The 14,813-nt window shown below is 41.7% G+C and overlaps 2 protein-coding genes across 6 annotated transcripts in view; both read left to right on the top strand.

Annotated features, from left to right (window-relative positions):
* The first annotated feature begins 2,568 nt into the window (after positions 1-2,568).
* Positions 2,569-7,905, top strand: tuba5 (tubulin alpha 5). Of its 3 annotated transcripts, none has more exons than XM_035382664.1 (5): positions 2,569-2,721; positions 4,913-5,135; positions 6,090-6,238; positions 6,539-7,219; positions 7,314-7,905. In XM_035382664.1, exons 1-5 carry the CDS (start codon positions 2,719-2,721, stop codon positions 7,605-7,607), a joined length of 1,350 nt encoding a protein of 449 aa, XP_035238555.1. In that variant the 5' UTR covers positions 2,569-2,718; the 3' UTR covers positions 7,608-7,905. The 3 variants fall into 3 exon arrangements, with proteins under 3 accessions (XP_035238555.1, XP_035238554.1, XP_035238553.1); XM_035382663.1 differs by lacking the exon at positions 4,913-5,135 and adding an exon at positions 4,615-4,840 and having other exon boundaries at positions 2,571-2,721; XM_035382662.1 differs by lacking the exon at positions 2,569-2,721 and adding an exon at positions 4,632-4,747.
* A 4,542-nt stretch (positions 7,906-12,447) lies between these two features.
* Positions 12,448-14,813, top strand: part of kdm5bb (lysine (K)-specific demethylase 5Bb) — a 41,939-nt gene continuing 39,573 nt past the window's right edge. For 2 of the 3 annotated variants that reach the window (XR_004761437.1, XM_035381500.1), the window contains exon 1: positions 12,449-12,799. Coding sequence is in view for 2 of the 3 variants with exons in the window: in XM_035381500.1 (XP_035237391.1) it covers positions 12,647-12,799 (153 nt within the window). In the remaining variant the exon portion in view is untranslated. Of the gene's footprint in view, positions 12,800-14,813 lie in introns of all 3 variants that reach the window. The other variant, XM_035381501.1, reaches the window with a different exon arrangement.

The raw sequence follows: 14,813 nt of genomic DNA, 5'->3' as shown, positions 1-14,813 counted from the left end.
GCCTCCACCCTGCCCACATCTGTCGCCACCTACTGTTCCCCATCACCGCCACCCGGCCCCACCCATCATCTGAGCCACATCACAAATCTTATAAATCTGACTGACATGCTGGTCACCAGTCGGCACCCTGAACCGACCAGAGGAGGATGGGTTTCCCCCTTGAGCCTGGTTCCTTCCAGGGTTTCTTCCCATCTGCCACAGGGAGTTTTTCCTTGCCACTGTTGCCTTAGGCTTGATCCTGTGGGGGTTTAGGCCAGGGTTGTCTGTAAAGCGTATTGTGACAACTGCTGTAAAATACGCTATACAAATAAAATTTGATTGATTTGATTGGTTATAGTTATTTTTGTAACAAAGTACCCCTGTTTGGAGACCCTTGATGTCAAAGCTGCCATTCCAAAGAATCACAGTGATGTTGTGGTAATGTTGCAGGGAAGAAGAGTGATACAGGATGGTAACAGGTTCTGGGCCCCTATCTCCACAATGCCATGTTCAGACAAGGCCTCCACACCCAGATGGTGAGATTATTTCTCAAGAAGGAAAATGAGAACAGACAAAGCTTTAACCACAGCTGTGGCTGCAGACTTGCTTCATTTGGCTCTTGCTCTTATAAATGGTGTATTTACTGACCTCTTATTACATTACAGAAGGTGAAGAACACTTGAGTTGCAATGCATTTTATCACTCATGCCTAAAAGGCGTAAAAAATCTTTTAAATTTGACATTTCTTCGTACATTTCAGGCTTTTCATGACCAAGCTACAATACGTATTTGTTTTAGCTCAACTTTCAGAATTTTATCAGTTATAATAAAACAGTGCTATTTGCAACTGTCTGACCAGGGGCCAATAGCCCACAATAGACATATCGTAGCCTTTGATAATTGAAGAAAAATAAAATTCAGATATATAAATAATTGTGACTGTCCAGTTCTGCATCTGCACAGTTAGCCTAGCACCCGCTAGCCTAGCGAGTTGCACCCGCTGTCAGAAATGTGCTTTATAAATAAAGTTTTATTGATTGATTGATAGCCTCCCTCTAGTGACAAGTAAATAATAAATAAAAGCTATGGATATATTAAGACTTTTTTAGATACACATACACAGTTCATTTTATTTATGCATTGTTTATAAATCTTACACAGACAAAGTTTGGCCTCTGCATATTTTCTGAACCCAGTAATATAGAGTATTTGGGACAACAGGGATCTCACCCACAACTTGAAGATCATGTATACAGTGCTGCAAATGACCCAGCACTGCGTTAAGTCTGGACTTCCAGAAGGACTGCCCGTACTGCATGACCTGGCAGGCTGTAAGCCATAGTGTCCTGTACATGGTCTGTTTCATGTTTGGCAGCTCAAACCAGTGTTTTCCCACTGAGATCTGCTGTGCTCTCCTTGTTCCACACGGGAATGAGATATGCAGTCTTCCAGGGACTGCAGAGGGAAATGAAGTCAAACATCAACTTGGTGGTTATGAAAGCACACAGCCAATGGGTATCTATTAGTTGGTTGCAAACACCCATTTACATGATCACAGGTTAAATGTGACTGGAATAATAAAAATGTGTTGCATATGCTGAAATAGGACTGCAAAATTGCATCTTTAAGGCCTTTGTTTTCTCATTTCTGGGCTTTAATTGTGTCGATTTGTTTCACTACAAACAATAACCATAATCAACCTTTATAGTAATGCTTTTTTTTTTTTGAATGTCTTATTTTAGCCATTTTTTACAATAGCATTATCCAGCAAGATAAAAAAAAAAAAAAAAAAAAAACCTACATGGGACACTGGGTTAATTCCAATTAAAAATCAAAGAAGTATTTCTATTGGGAAACTTACAAAGTCTTATTTCTAAAATAACCCGTGCAAGAAGCTGAATTGGGGCTGCAGAAGGCCTTGTATGATTTACTGCAATGCAGATCCTGTAGTTCAGTGGTATAGTCTATGACTGTATTTACAGCACAGACGTGTAAACTTGTGATAACTGTTCTAAAAAAGGCCTACTTTCCGGTTTTGCTACCTGAAGAAAATTGGTCGACATTACAAACGTGTACAACTTTTCCTTCCTGTCAGTTCAAACTGGACTGTTCAGAGTTCAGGCTGTTCCATGTCTTTATATTTGTATTGTACATGTATGCGTTTAAAACCACTGTGAAATTTGCGCCTTCTTCATAGGATACTGATCAGGTAGGTTTTTAAATAGCAGCTTTTAAAAAAAAATACTCCAATGTGATTGGCAAACTACTGACACGCACTTCAAAGAGATTTTGAATTTGGAATGCCCCTCTGTCTCCGCGCCAGCATTTTGCTTTTGTTTTGCAGAAAGACAGAAAAAGAAAGAAATAAAAAACACCCAACATACTTTGTAAGGTACAAAGTGCGCAGTCGATCTAGGATGATTGATCATTTAAAAAATAAAATCCTAGGGGAAATGTATCATAACTGACAGAGCCCCTGTACTGACGTAGTGAGAGTTCGTGTTTTGCACCAATAGGAACCAGGAGCTCGGTGTCTCTTCTGACTTCTACCAATTGCAAAGTTCCAGCTGTAGTATAAATATACTTTTTGTAACACCAGTTTGACATTGCTGTGTTGGCGGGGACCCGTTGCGCGCCTCAAGTCAACGGAGCTGAAGAATAAAAAAAGATTTTCTCTACTCTAAATTACAAGAGTAATTTCACTATTTAGTCCACTCCCTTTCTGTTCTAAAGGAAACTATGGTAAGCTTTTTTCTTAGACTTTCTTACAATGTTCAAAACTAATTTTAAGAGGCGCCAAAGATACAATATGAAATGTTACATTTTCTGCTTGGATGGAATTTGTAACTGTACGTTGGCTACACATTTAATTTGCAATTGTTAAAAAGATTACATTGTAGCCGGACTAGATGTAAGTTAGGGAACCCTGCATTAATGTAGCTTACTTGTCAAACACGCTGACTTTCAAAAGTTTTTAAGAGAAAGGTTTCCTTCTACAAAGTGCTGTAAAAACTACTGACATATTTCCGAAGAGCTGAACCCGCATTTGAATTGTGTGAGGTATACATTCGTTTTGCGCAGAGCAGGAATTTTAGGAATCTTCCGAAGAGGCCCACGTTTGCCTTTGGTGTAAAGGAAGTGGGTAGGTGGGAGATTGAATGGGGGATGGGGGGTAACAGCAGCTGGCTGGTCTTCAATCGGAGCTACATTCAATCGGAGAGTCCTGCTTTAGGACTGCGATCACTAGCCAACTTGTCTTACCGTTTGTTTTTGTTAATCGATGGGTCCTTAACAAAGTTATGCGCGCAACAAAACGAGAGACTGATTGAGACGTGGAACTTAACTTCTCCGAGAAACTGACCAGTTAGATTCTCCAGAAAGTTACGACTGGTGAACTTTATCACTGATCTTGACCATTTTAAGAGGAGCTATAGTGCCCGTAGTGGGTGCATTTGTTAAGTAGGCTATAGTTAACGGCGACAATCTTTTCATAATCATGTAAACTTCCTGTCTTCTCGGTCGATTGCGCTGGGTCCAAAGAGCTCTAAATTGTGCCTTTGTACTTTAGAATCCTCAAGTGCTCCTGTAGGTTGTATGATAAATCCGGGCATGTGCTGACGAGGACGACCCGGAATTTGTTTTCTCAAAGACTGGCTCCGCCCTTTTAGTGCTTGCTTTGTCAAACTTGAGCGAAAATGTATAAAACCGGATTGATATGTCCTCCGGCATTTTGGTTTCGGCTTACTGGTTTCTATGTCGCACTGCAGCCATACTGCAATTTTTACAGACTACACATTTCCACAACTCTTGATGTCAAGTACACTGAATTTTTTAGTGTTCTCCCCCCCCTCCCCTTACTGGTTTCCTCGGGGCATGTAATGCTCATAAAAATGGGGTCCCTCAACCCATTTGGAACTGAGAAGAGTTTCTTTTAAAACATATTTTCGTTAGGAGAAGTGCACCTGAACGACTGACTCCGCTATTGCCCTTGGTCACCTGTTGTTGGGAGCCTTTTAGACAAATTAACTGCATGGTGGGACTGTATGTTGAAGGTCACTCAATACAACCGAGACACTGGACACACTCCCCGTTTTGCTGTTGTGGGCACACTGTCTATGTCAGGCATTTGCGGACATGTCAGTAAAGTGTTTGATTTAAAATATTCATTACTGGTAACTGGACTGACATTCTGTTTCCATTTCTTATAATTTCGATCAGTGTGAAGTTTTAAAGGGGGTATAATGTCATGTAAGATTTGAAAAATGTAATTGGGAATAGGCCAAATGATGTCCATGCTCTTTGTGCTGGTGACTGGTTTGCACTGGTTTCCTTGAGTGATCAACCCTAAGCTTAGTCAGTTTCAGGGCCCTTCCTAATAAATCCCTCAGGTATATTTCTCAATGTAATTATGACTGCAGTGGAGAACGTCCAGGCACATGGTGACCATTATATCCACAATTCAGGTGAACACATGTACTTCACATTGTAAATTACAACTGCTTTTTACCTTTTGCAATTGTTGCTTTTTGTGTCTGCAACATTGGCTGAATATTTAAGCTTGCCGTAGAGGTTTTTTTCCATTTGACTCAACTCAAAATTGTTAGTTTTCTAAGTTGTGATGTTGTTGGCCTGCAGCGAGAGTGTATCTCCATCCATGTGGGCCAGGCTGGTGTGCAGACTGGCAATGCATGCTGGGAGCTCTTCTGTCTGGAGCATGGGGTGGGGCCGGACGGGGTGGTGCAGGAGGTGCAGACGGGGCCTAACTCCCGTGAGGACCCCTTCAATACCTTCTTCAACACCGGGAGCTCTGGCCGCCATGTCCCCAGGGCCATATTTGTGGACCTAGAGCCGACAGTGGTGGGTAAGCAAGCCTCCCATTAACGTATTTTATTTTTTTTTCTTTCCTCCTTGCATCGTGTGTGTGCTTGTGTAGCGTGAGTGCATCTCCATCCACGTGGGCCAGGCAGGAGTGCAAATTGGCAATGCATGCTGGGAGCTCTACTGCCTGGAGCATGGCATCCAGCCTGACGGCAATATGCCGAGCGACAAGACCGTTGGTGGCGGGGACGACTCCTTTAACACTTTCTTCAGTGAGACGGGTTCGGGGAAGCATGTGCCCCGGGCGGTGTTTGTGGACCTGGAGCCGGCTGTCATTGGTAAGTGCGGTGACCCAGGATGAGAGGGACGGGGGCGCAAGTTTAATCTCCACTGTCATGAACACCGTTGCCAGCCAGACCCAATGCCATGCTACTAACATTTCAATCATTCAAATAAATGTGCTTATCTGCTCATGGAGGCTAGGGCTGTGCCAAACCCAAAGGCTTTCCTCATTCCAAAAGGTATACATTTATTTATATACGATCGATTCAGATGCTGAATTCTGTTTACTGGGGCGGGCGGGTTGTACCATCCCCATGCAGACTAGAAATTCCCATTAATTTGGTTCCCTGCACAATGGATGGTTATGGGAGATGCTGCTGTGGTTTGGATTTGTGTAGGCTGCTATGCAAAGCAGCCTGATGGGAAGCAGGTTCAGTGTGCCTTACTCAAAAGCAGAAGAGGTGACGCAACCCATGAAGTGCCCGCTCGTACCCTCCCAACCCGTCTGTGCATTTCTATTTGTTCTATTTTCTTCCCCACAAGTTGGCTGGGCATAGCTGTTTAGTCGTATGAAAACTGACCCCTGGTTACATGAATCTTAATGATCCATATTGCGTATTGCATGATGGCAGCCACTTCTGCCATGCTCCAGTTTCCATGCTTTATAGCTTGCATAGTAGGTAATTGCTTGGGATTAACCTTTCAATGGCACAATATTAATCATGGTGTTTTACAGCTTGTACTTTCGTGTGTGTGTGTGTGTGTGTGTGTGATTATCTGATTGATGGAGCTAGAATGAATTGGACTCTATTGAACCAATCATAAGATTTTGCTCAATGATTGGCTTGAATCTGTAGTTATCTATCAAAGTTGAGTATCGGGTGATGTTTAGTTTCTTGGTCTCGTTCCCATGGCTAGTGGGATGTGGTTTAAAGGCACCGGAGTGCTGCCTGTGTCCCATGCACTGGGGTCTGTGGCTTTTTTGTGAGCTTCTGTCTCCTGGTTTCTAGATGAGGTTAGGAGTGGAACGTATCGTCAGCTCTTCCACCCTGAACAGCTCATCTCTGGAAAAGAAGACGCGGCCAACAACTACGCTCGCGGGCACTATACTGTGGGCAAGGAGATCATCGATACAGTCCTGGAACGCGTCCGCAAACTGGTATGTTCTCAGATTTTTGTTGAGACTAGTTTTGGTCTTTGAACAACCACTGAGTGGGTGAAAATTACAAATTAATTTGCATGGTGAGGGGGTTGAATGAAATGCATTAACTCTGCCTTCTTTGTACAGTAGATTACCACCCTGTATTTTAGGCTCATTAAAAAATACTGAAAATGAACTATGACATTCACACCTCTCTCTCTAGCCATGAATGAAAGTTGCTACATTGACCGGTCACTGTACATGTAGCATATTCGTGTTTGATGGTGGTTTAAGGATAAATCCCTGCTCTTCCCGCAGACAGACCAGTGTACCGGGCTGCAGGGGTTTCTCATCTTTCACAGCTTTGGTGGAGGCACTGGCTCTGGGTTCACCTCCCTGCTGATGGAGCGTCTCTCGGTGGACTATGGCAAAAAGTCCAAGCTGGAGTTCGCCATCTACCCAGCTCCCCAGGTGTCCACGGCTGTGGTGGAGCCCTACAACTCCATTCTTACCACCCACACCACCCTGGAGCACTCCGACTGCGCCTTCATGGTGGACAATGAGGCCATCTATGACATCTGCCGTAGGAACCTGGACATCGAGCGCCCCACCTACAGCAACCTGAACCGGCTCATTGGCCAGATTGTGTCCTCCATCACTGCCTCTCTGCGCTTCGATGGTGCTCTGAATGTCGACCTCACAGAGTTCCAGACCAACCTGGTGCCCTACCCCCGCATCCACTTCCCCCTGGTCACCTACTCGCCCATCATCTCCGCAGAGAAGGCCTACCACGAGCAACTGTCAGTCGCCGAGATCACCAGCGCCTGCTTCGAGCCGGCCAATCAGATGGTCAAGTGCGACCCCCGTCACGGCAAGTACATGGCCTGCTGCATGCTGTACCGTGGCGACGTGGTGCCCAAGGACGTCAACGCCGCCATTGCCAACATCAAGACCAAACGCTCCATCCAGTTTGTTGACTGGTGTCCTACTGGCTTCAAGGTAAGTGATCTCGCGACACCTGGCCTGTGTTTATGGCTCTTTCCTCTGCTCCAGTTTAGTCCCCATCTCTCACACATGATCTCCTCTCCACTAGGTGGGCATCAACTACCAGCCCCCCACGGTGGTGCCAGGCGGAGACCTGGCCAAGGTACAGAGAGCCGTGTGCATGCTGAGCAACACCACCGCCATCGCCGAGGCCTGGGCCCGCCTCGACCACAAGTTTGACCTGATGTACGCCAAGCGTGCCTTTGTCCACTGGTACGTGGGTGAGGGCATGGAGGAGGGGGAGTTCTCTGAGGCGCGAGAGGACCTGGCGGCCCTAGAGAAGGATTATGAGGAGGTGGGCACAGACTCTGTGGAAGGAGACGAGGAGGGAGAAGAGTACTAGGAGTCACCCTGCCAACGTGTCATGGCCAGAAAAAGGGATCACTCTTGTCTGTCTTTCAAACCTGTCCACTAAAATGTCTTATACTATCCTGCTTCAAGGGTCAATTGCAGAAAACTGCTGGTCTGTCAGCTGACCATGGTACAGCTGTGGTATCCATTTGGACTGTAGCTGTAGTACATGTGTGCATTTGAGCATAGTGTATACCAAATGAATCCCTCTCAGTCATGTCAATTCCCTCTGCACTTGAACCTGCAATTGACCCTCTGTACTTTTGAATAAACCCAGTTCATGAACATTGGTTGGTCTTTTTATTATTTATTATACTTTCTTATATATATACCCCCCCCCCCCCCCTTCAAAAAGTCTTAAGCCACTGATGGGAAATGTATTGTAATATTTACGATTACAGGTAAGAAGGATATATAAATGTTTCGACACCCCCGACCTGTTGTTTTTAGCTCTTTTGGGGGTGTCCAAGTCTTAATTATGGGGGTCAGACTCCCCCCACCAATTCCGCCCGTAATTAGAACCCTGTTTGTAGTTCACACGACGGGACAAGTTTTATCAAATATGCCTGCTTCCTAAATTACGTGGTGTGCTAATTTCTCCCTTGCCTTGATGTTCGGCACGTATTATAAGATACTCGCAAGGCTACGCCACCTTTTAAAAACTATTTGATCCTTACTTCTATATTAGATTAATACTGCCAGTCAAGTTAACATTAAAGTCGCGTTTTTGAGCATACATCGATCTTCGTAACGCGAATCGTTTCCATAGACGACTAGTTTCCGTGGAGTATATATCTTTAATGACACGTACAGATTCGTACGGGATTAAAATCCACGCAACTCGTCGGTTGCTACCCTCAGTGAAACCAATACAGCTTGAATAGGGCTACATACAGCACAAACTTCCAATTTATTCAAGTGATGGTCAGCATAGGTTTGCAGGCGATTGGATTCTCATTTTAATAGTGTGCCTTGTTTATACTGTTAAAATAAGGAGAATTAAGATGAGTCTACGCAAATAGCTTATTGTACTTTTGTTTTTTAACACAACACACTGTAAAACCGCCTAATTGTTTTTAGGAATTGCTGCGAGTTCATGGCAAGGATTCAGGGCCTTTGTAACTAACCTCTGATTATTTGCATACAAGAGAAGCAGTTTCATTGCAGGATGCTGGTGTGTAAATGTTTGACCCTAATCATGTGAGCAGTAGGAAATAGTGAATGCATTTGTTCATGCAGACAAAGTTCATATTGTTTGAACTATAGCTTACATGAACATCATCCGTTTAAGCAGGCTTCCAGTCACAAGTAACATCATTTTCATTACGTTTTCAGCCTGTTGTTTTGTTAATTATATATTTTTCATAAAAATATTCTGAATGAAATCCACGTTTATTGTGCTAAATAGATTTATACAGTGTTTTCATCAGGTCTGTTGCTCCTTGATTTAAAAGAACTATTTAAATGAAAGATTGAAAGGAATACAATCTGACACAAGCTTCCATAGCTAATATCACATGGATGACATGCTGTAAACAAGTCATATGCCAAAAACCATTTGGCTATTTTTTCTTAACTGTAAAATTAATAATGTGACATAGCCTAATTGTCATAAAGTGGCACAATAATATTCATCTTTTGCTGTGAGAGTTGGAAAACTCTGTTCTGGACTGACTAAGTGGTCAACTGAAGTCATTGGGCCAAGGAATAGGCTTGCCCTCTTAACATTTAATAGCCTCGCTTAACTATCCATAATTGCATTTTAGATATCTACAAATGCATTTTGACTAGTCATAATTACAATGTGACTAGCCAGAATGATAATTCAAGATATCTGCAAGTATAAACGGATTAGTAAGAATGATAATTCAAGATATCTGAAATATATTTTGATTAGTCAAAATACCTTTAAAAATATCTATAATGACGTCACCAGAATTGTCATTCGACTCGTCGCACGTACCGAATGATAATTAAAGATATCTATAATTCCGTTTTGATTAGTCGAAATTGTATTTTCAGATATCTGAATTATAATTATATATTGTCAAATCTGCTGTGCCTGACGTAACTCTGATGCAAAGCTTTTTAATGGATATTAGTCTTTATGCTTACCGTTTGAACTAGCTATGTTCATCGCTCGGGGTAGCTGAGAGTTTATGGGAATTGTACCTTGTCTGACCTATGTTTTATAGTTGTTCCAACGACCTTTGGTATAGCCTACACTTATTGCACGTCGCTTTGGATAAAAGCGTTTGCCAAATTAAATATTATGTAAATGTAATGTTTTGCAAACCTAGTGCGATCAATTATGGTGTAAGAAATGGCGGTGACTGTAAGAAAAGTGGAAAGAGATCGATCGGGTGAAACAGTCGTCTTGTTGCTGACTAAAGTTAATGGCTCATTTCTCGCACGCGCCGCAGCATTGAAAACTCTGAATAAGACGCTTGACTCTGGTTCAGGTTGGTCTGACATGGCGGTCGCTGCGTTAGTAGAACGAGGAAATTCGTTCAAGGAGCCAGTTTTTGATATCTACAACTATTTTGACTAGTCAAATGACAATTGAAGATATTTATACATGTAGCCTATTCCGACTAGTCAGAATGATAATTGAAGATATCTCCAAAATAAGATCGGTCTCGTTTCAAGATATCCTTAACTTCTTTGTAGATATCTTAAAAGCACTTTTGACTAGTAGCCTAATAACTCAAATTCTAGATATCTCCAATTTAGTTTTGACTACTCATAACTCCAGTTCAAGATATGTTCAATTGTATTTTTACTAGTAATATCCTAGTTTCAGATATCAAAAAAGATCATTTAGATATCTTCAATAATAAGGAAATCCAGATATCTCAATTTAAAGTATAACTAGTCAGAACTAAAGTGGAGATATCTCGAATCTCAGTTACGACTAGTCATAATTTAAATGGAGATATCTGGAATTCGAGTTTAAGATAGTCAAAACTGAATTGTAGATATCTTTAATTGGAGTTCCATATAACTTAATGGCGACAACTTACTAGTCAAAATGTAATTAGATATATCTCAAATTGGCGTTTTGACTAGTCGAAATGTAATTATAGATGTCTTAAATTAGCGTTTTGACTAGTCATAAATGAATTAGAGATATCTGTAATATTTACGGACAGGCTCTTAGGTGTTAAAAGGGCTTGCTATAGCCACAGGCTAGGCTACTAGCTTCTACGCCTCCACTCTCTGCCCTAATGGAGGACTGACGTAGACGGCCTTGTGTGAATCACAAGCAATCAGAAATACTGTAGCCTACAGTTGCTTGATATCTTCTTCGCATAAGATAGTAAATAAGAATACGCATCATAGTTTTACATAAACGGGGTATGCCTTGACGCGTCGCGTAGAAGGGCTTCTATTTATATGAGAAAGCTATCGTTAGCAAGATTGCTAGATTGGAATTTAAGTTAGATAGCCATGCTTTTATGAGGTGTGACCCACTTTCACAAAGCAGTGTTTTTTTATAGAGACCAAGCTGTTTGTCGTATTCAGTAGAAATATAAACCATAAATAGCTCGTTTTGTCAGACTTTTCTGAATCGCAATATGTTTTGTTCTGTTGACACTTCGGTTACGCGTCCATCCGTGGTTTTAACAATGAGTTTATTACAAACCCCTCCTTTCACCCCCACCTTTAACTCATAGGACCTATGTCCAATCAGCAACTCTACAGAGTCTATTTAAAGAACAAGTACCGGTCACCGTGAGCTGTCACCTGAAGCATATCCATCCGCGCAAGTAAACAGTACAAAATGGCATAACGAAACGTTTCTTGATGTCCCAAGTAAATCTTTCGTAGAAACTACAATGGCAATTTTTAATGATTCAGACAAAAATGGCGTATGAATGCTATTTTTCCCGACTTCTGTTATTAGCAGTAATTTTAGATAATCGAAGCGCATGAATAGCTCAGTAGCTACGGCTGTTCTAATAAAATAGTTTTGTGTCAAGATTACCACAAGATCGACGGACACCGGCACACAAGAAACACGTTTATTCGAGTTAGCAGGTTTTCATTTTTTGATGTGTTCTATTCTGTGGAATTACAGCAAGAATCTGGAGTTAATCTGTGCTTTTGTTTTATAAAGAAAGGAATTAAGCAATTAAAGAATTAAGTTTTCTCCTTTAGAAAGATTAAATTTTCATGAAAACCAATACCGTGTATAAACCTTAACGTATTTGAATTGCACCAACATTGCGGAAGACTGGAGGCAAATTCAGTTGATGCACACAATTATAGCTTTATGCGTCTCCTTTGCCAGTAGAAACCCAGACCGTCCTGTCCTCCATTTTTGTTGTAAATAGTGAGCACTCGTATCACACGTAGCCTACCGCAGTACTTCAACGTCATTATCGTTTTAAGAATACACACCAGGGGGTGATACATGGGGAGAAATAAATGACAAATACCGAATGATTCTTGGAAAATATAAATAAATTGTAGCAAACTATGCAAATTGTTACTATAAATATTTTCAAAGTGCAAAATCGCACCATTATAAGTACAGATGTCAACTTCTAAGTGTAATTCGCGATAAAGGCTACAAAAGGAGGAAAACCCAGCACTGAACCACATGAACTTGACAAAGATTCTGAAAGTTTCAATGACAATCGTTTTTTCCACTGACCCCCTTCCCGAATAAAATACAATTTTAATATCTGGCCTGTGGTAAGTAAAGCATGGGGAGCAATTGGAGTTTTCCTTTTTAAAATAAAGCTCGATTATAATAAAATATTTTAGAATTGTTATAGTGTGGGTCTCTAGTTTCTGAGGCGGATGTAGCTGCTGCCTTAGCACAATCCTCTCACGATGCTGTGTGCGTTTGACTGGGATCGAGAATGTTGATACTGATTGTTTGAGTTAAAGGGAAGCGTCGTTAAAGAGTCGGAAGGATAGCTAGGCAGCAAGACACAGACTGCTGAGCTGATACCGTTAAGGTTTGACCCGGTTACAACCGAGCGACCCATCATTTCTTCGCTTTGGGATCGGACAACCACGATGACCCAGCCTCGGCCCGACGAGTTCATTCCACCCCCGGAATGCCCAGTCTTCGAGCCTAGCTGGGAAGAATTTGCCGACCCTTTTGCTTTTATCAACAAAATACGGCCTATAGCGGAGAAAACGGGCATATGCAAGGTCCGACCGCCACCGGTGAGTGCGGACAAGAGGTGCATCGGGGTCAGAAGAGGCTTCAGCTTAAATCCCTTGGTCTATATTTATTTAGACATTTTGGAAAATTTTAGATATATTTTTATAGCTATTTAAAACAAAAAGTTTTCAATATGGCGGCTTGGGGCTTAAGAGAAGCCTCCTCTTTTGTGTGCTTGCAAAAGAGCTTTGGTCGCACAAGCAAGCCTCTTATACGAAATAGAAATGTAGCTTCCTTGCTTTTCTCTTCGCTAGGAACAGCTCAACTGACAAAACGAGAAACTTACATGTAATGTTATGAGATCCTACACAAAGTGAAAGACCTGGTCTGTGTTATTGTTGGAAGTGTCATCATGAGAACAAGCGAGTTATTAGCAGTATTGAGAAGCTGCATTCATTTAAAAAAAATAAATGGTAAACTGGTATCTAGTGAGCAAGCTAACCAGCCAACTGCCTGGGTGTCTGGCTAACAAAATGACATGTTATGCCGGTGAATGATGGTAAGTTAGCTATGCAACTGCGGTGAAGTTTTCTAACGTTAGCGACAGGTTTTTTTTTTAGCAAACTAACGTTTGCTTAAAATCCATGGTCTCGATGACCACATGTAATCAGACTAAAATAGGCTACCTTGGCTACCTAGCTTACTTGGAAACTGGGTAGCGAGCAAGGCAATACCATATACTGTGTAAAAATAGGGTAATACATAATGATGTCGTTACTTCTGGTAGCTAAAACACTAGTCAAAGTTAGTTTAGCACCAAGTTACAGGTAGGAAGAGCCAGTGAGTTGGCCATCTAACTTGGCTAAACGCAATGCGGGAACTAAAATTTTGTAAGCTACATTATCATGACTATCTGACAGGTGACAATATGCTATTTAATTAGAGAATCAACCGATATTTGACTCGTATGTCGGGAGAAATGAACAGCCAGCCATCCAGCTAGCTAACTTAACTCACTTTTTTGTCATTGTTTATTCATTTTGCTAGCTAGCTAGCTAATTAAACGAGTGTTCTTAGTTAGCGAGCAACACTCCAGCTGAAACGCTATACCGACGAGACACACTTACTAATTTACATTTATTATTTAGCCAGAACGCTACACCCGGTAGCAAACTTTAGACTATCTATAGTCTGTTGGTAAATAGATGAAACCGATGTGATGTATGCATACTTTAGCTGGTTAGCCAAGCCAATATTGTGTAGGCTATCAATAACTTGGGATTGCGTGCTTGCTGGTCCTGTGATATTGATGTTATAATTAACGATAGCAATATAGCTAACAAACGAACTTGATAGGCTGCGATCTAGCTGTCTAACATAAGTTTGTAATATTGGCTAGCCAGTCACTTCGACCTGGTGGGTCCATTTATAGCGTATGAAGACTGGTGTTACGAGAACTGTTGTTTTCAAGTGACGCCCAAGCATATTATTTAGCGAATGAAAATTAACTGAAGAATCAATGTACTTAATCCTATTTTGAGACGATCTGAACACCACCAGGTCGAAGCCTTTGGCATTATTTGTGAGGAAATTGAGTTTCAGATGAAAATTGTGCACAATTGGTATTGAGTGTGCAATACTTTGACATTACGTAAGCCACAATTGAAGTCTACCAAAATTGATTTGAGTTTTGGTTCATCTGGACTAGTCTAATGTTAGTGTCATACCGCACTTTTTGTGGTCCTGGACTTGTTTAGTGACTGGGTGGGGGTATCGGTGTTATTGCAAACCAGTTGGCATGCCATCGAGTTTTTTAATGACCGAAAAGGCGCCCTAAATCTTGGCAGTGTATGTTGATGTTAGCTATTTCTTGTACAGACTATTTTGTGCCTTAAACGTCTGCGCAAGAAGTAGTGTTCCTTAACATTCTTACTAGTATTGTCCCCTCTTTGCCTTGGCCCATTTACGATAGTTTAATTAAATACCATTACTACTGTACATTTAACTATGCCGTTTAGCAACGGGCAAAGTTGTGAAAGCTAACAAGCTAACGACCGCCACCGATTGTACGTGCGA

This window comes from Anguilla anguilla, chromosome 11 (assembly GCF_013347855.1).
Source record: "Anguilla anguilla isolate fAngAng1 chromosome 11, fAngAng1.pri, whole genome shotgun sequence".
NCBI classification, from domain to species: Eukaryota; Metazoa; Chordata; class Actinopteri; order Anguilliformes; family Anguillidae; genus Anguilla; species Anguilla anguilla.
Note: the sequence above shows the minus strand (reverse complement) of the source record. Positions and strands in the feature narration are given on the sequence as shown.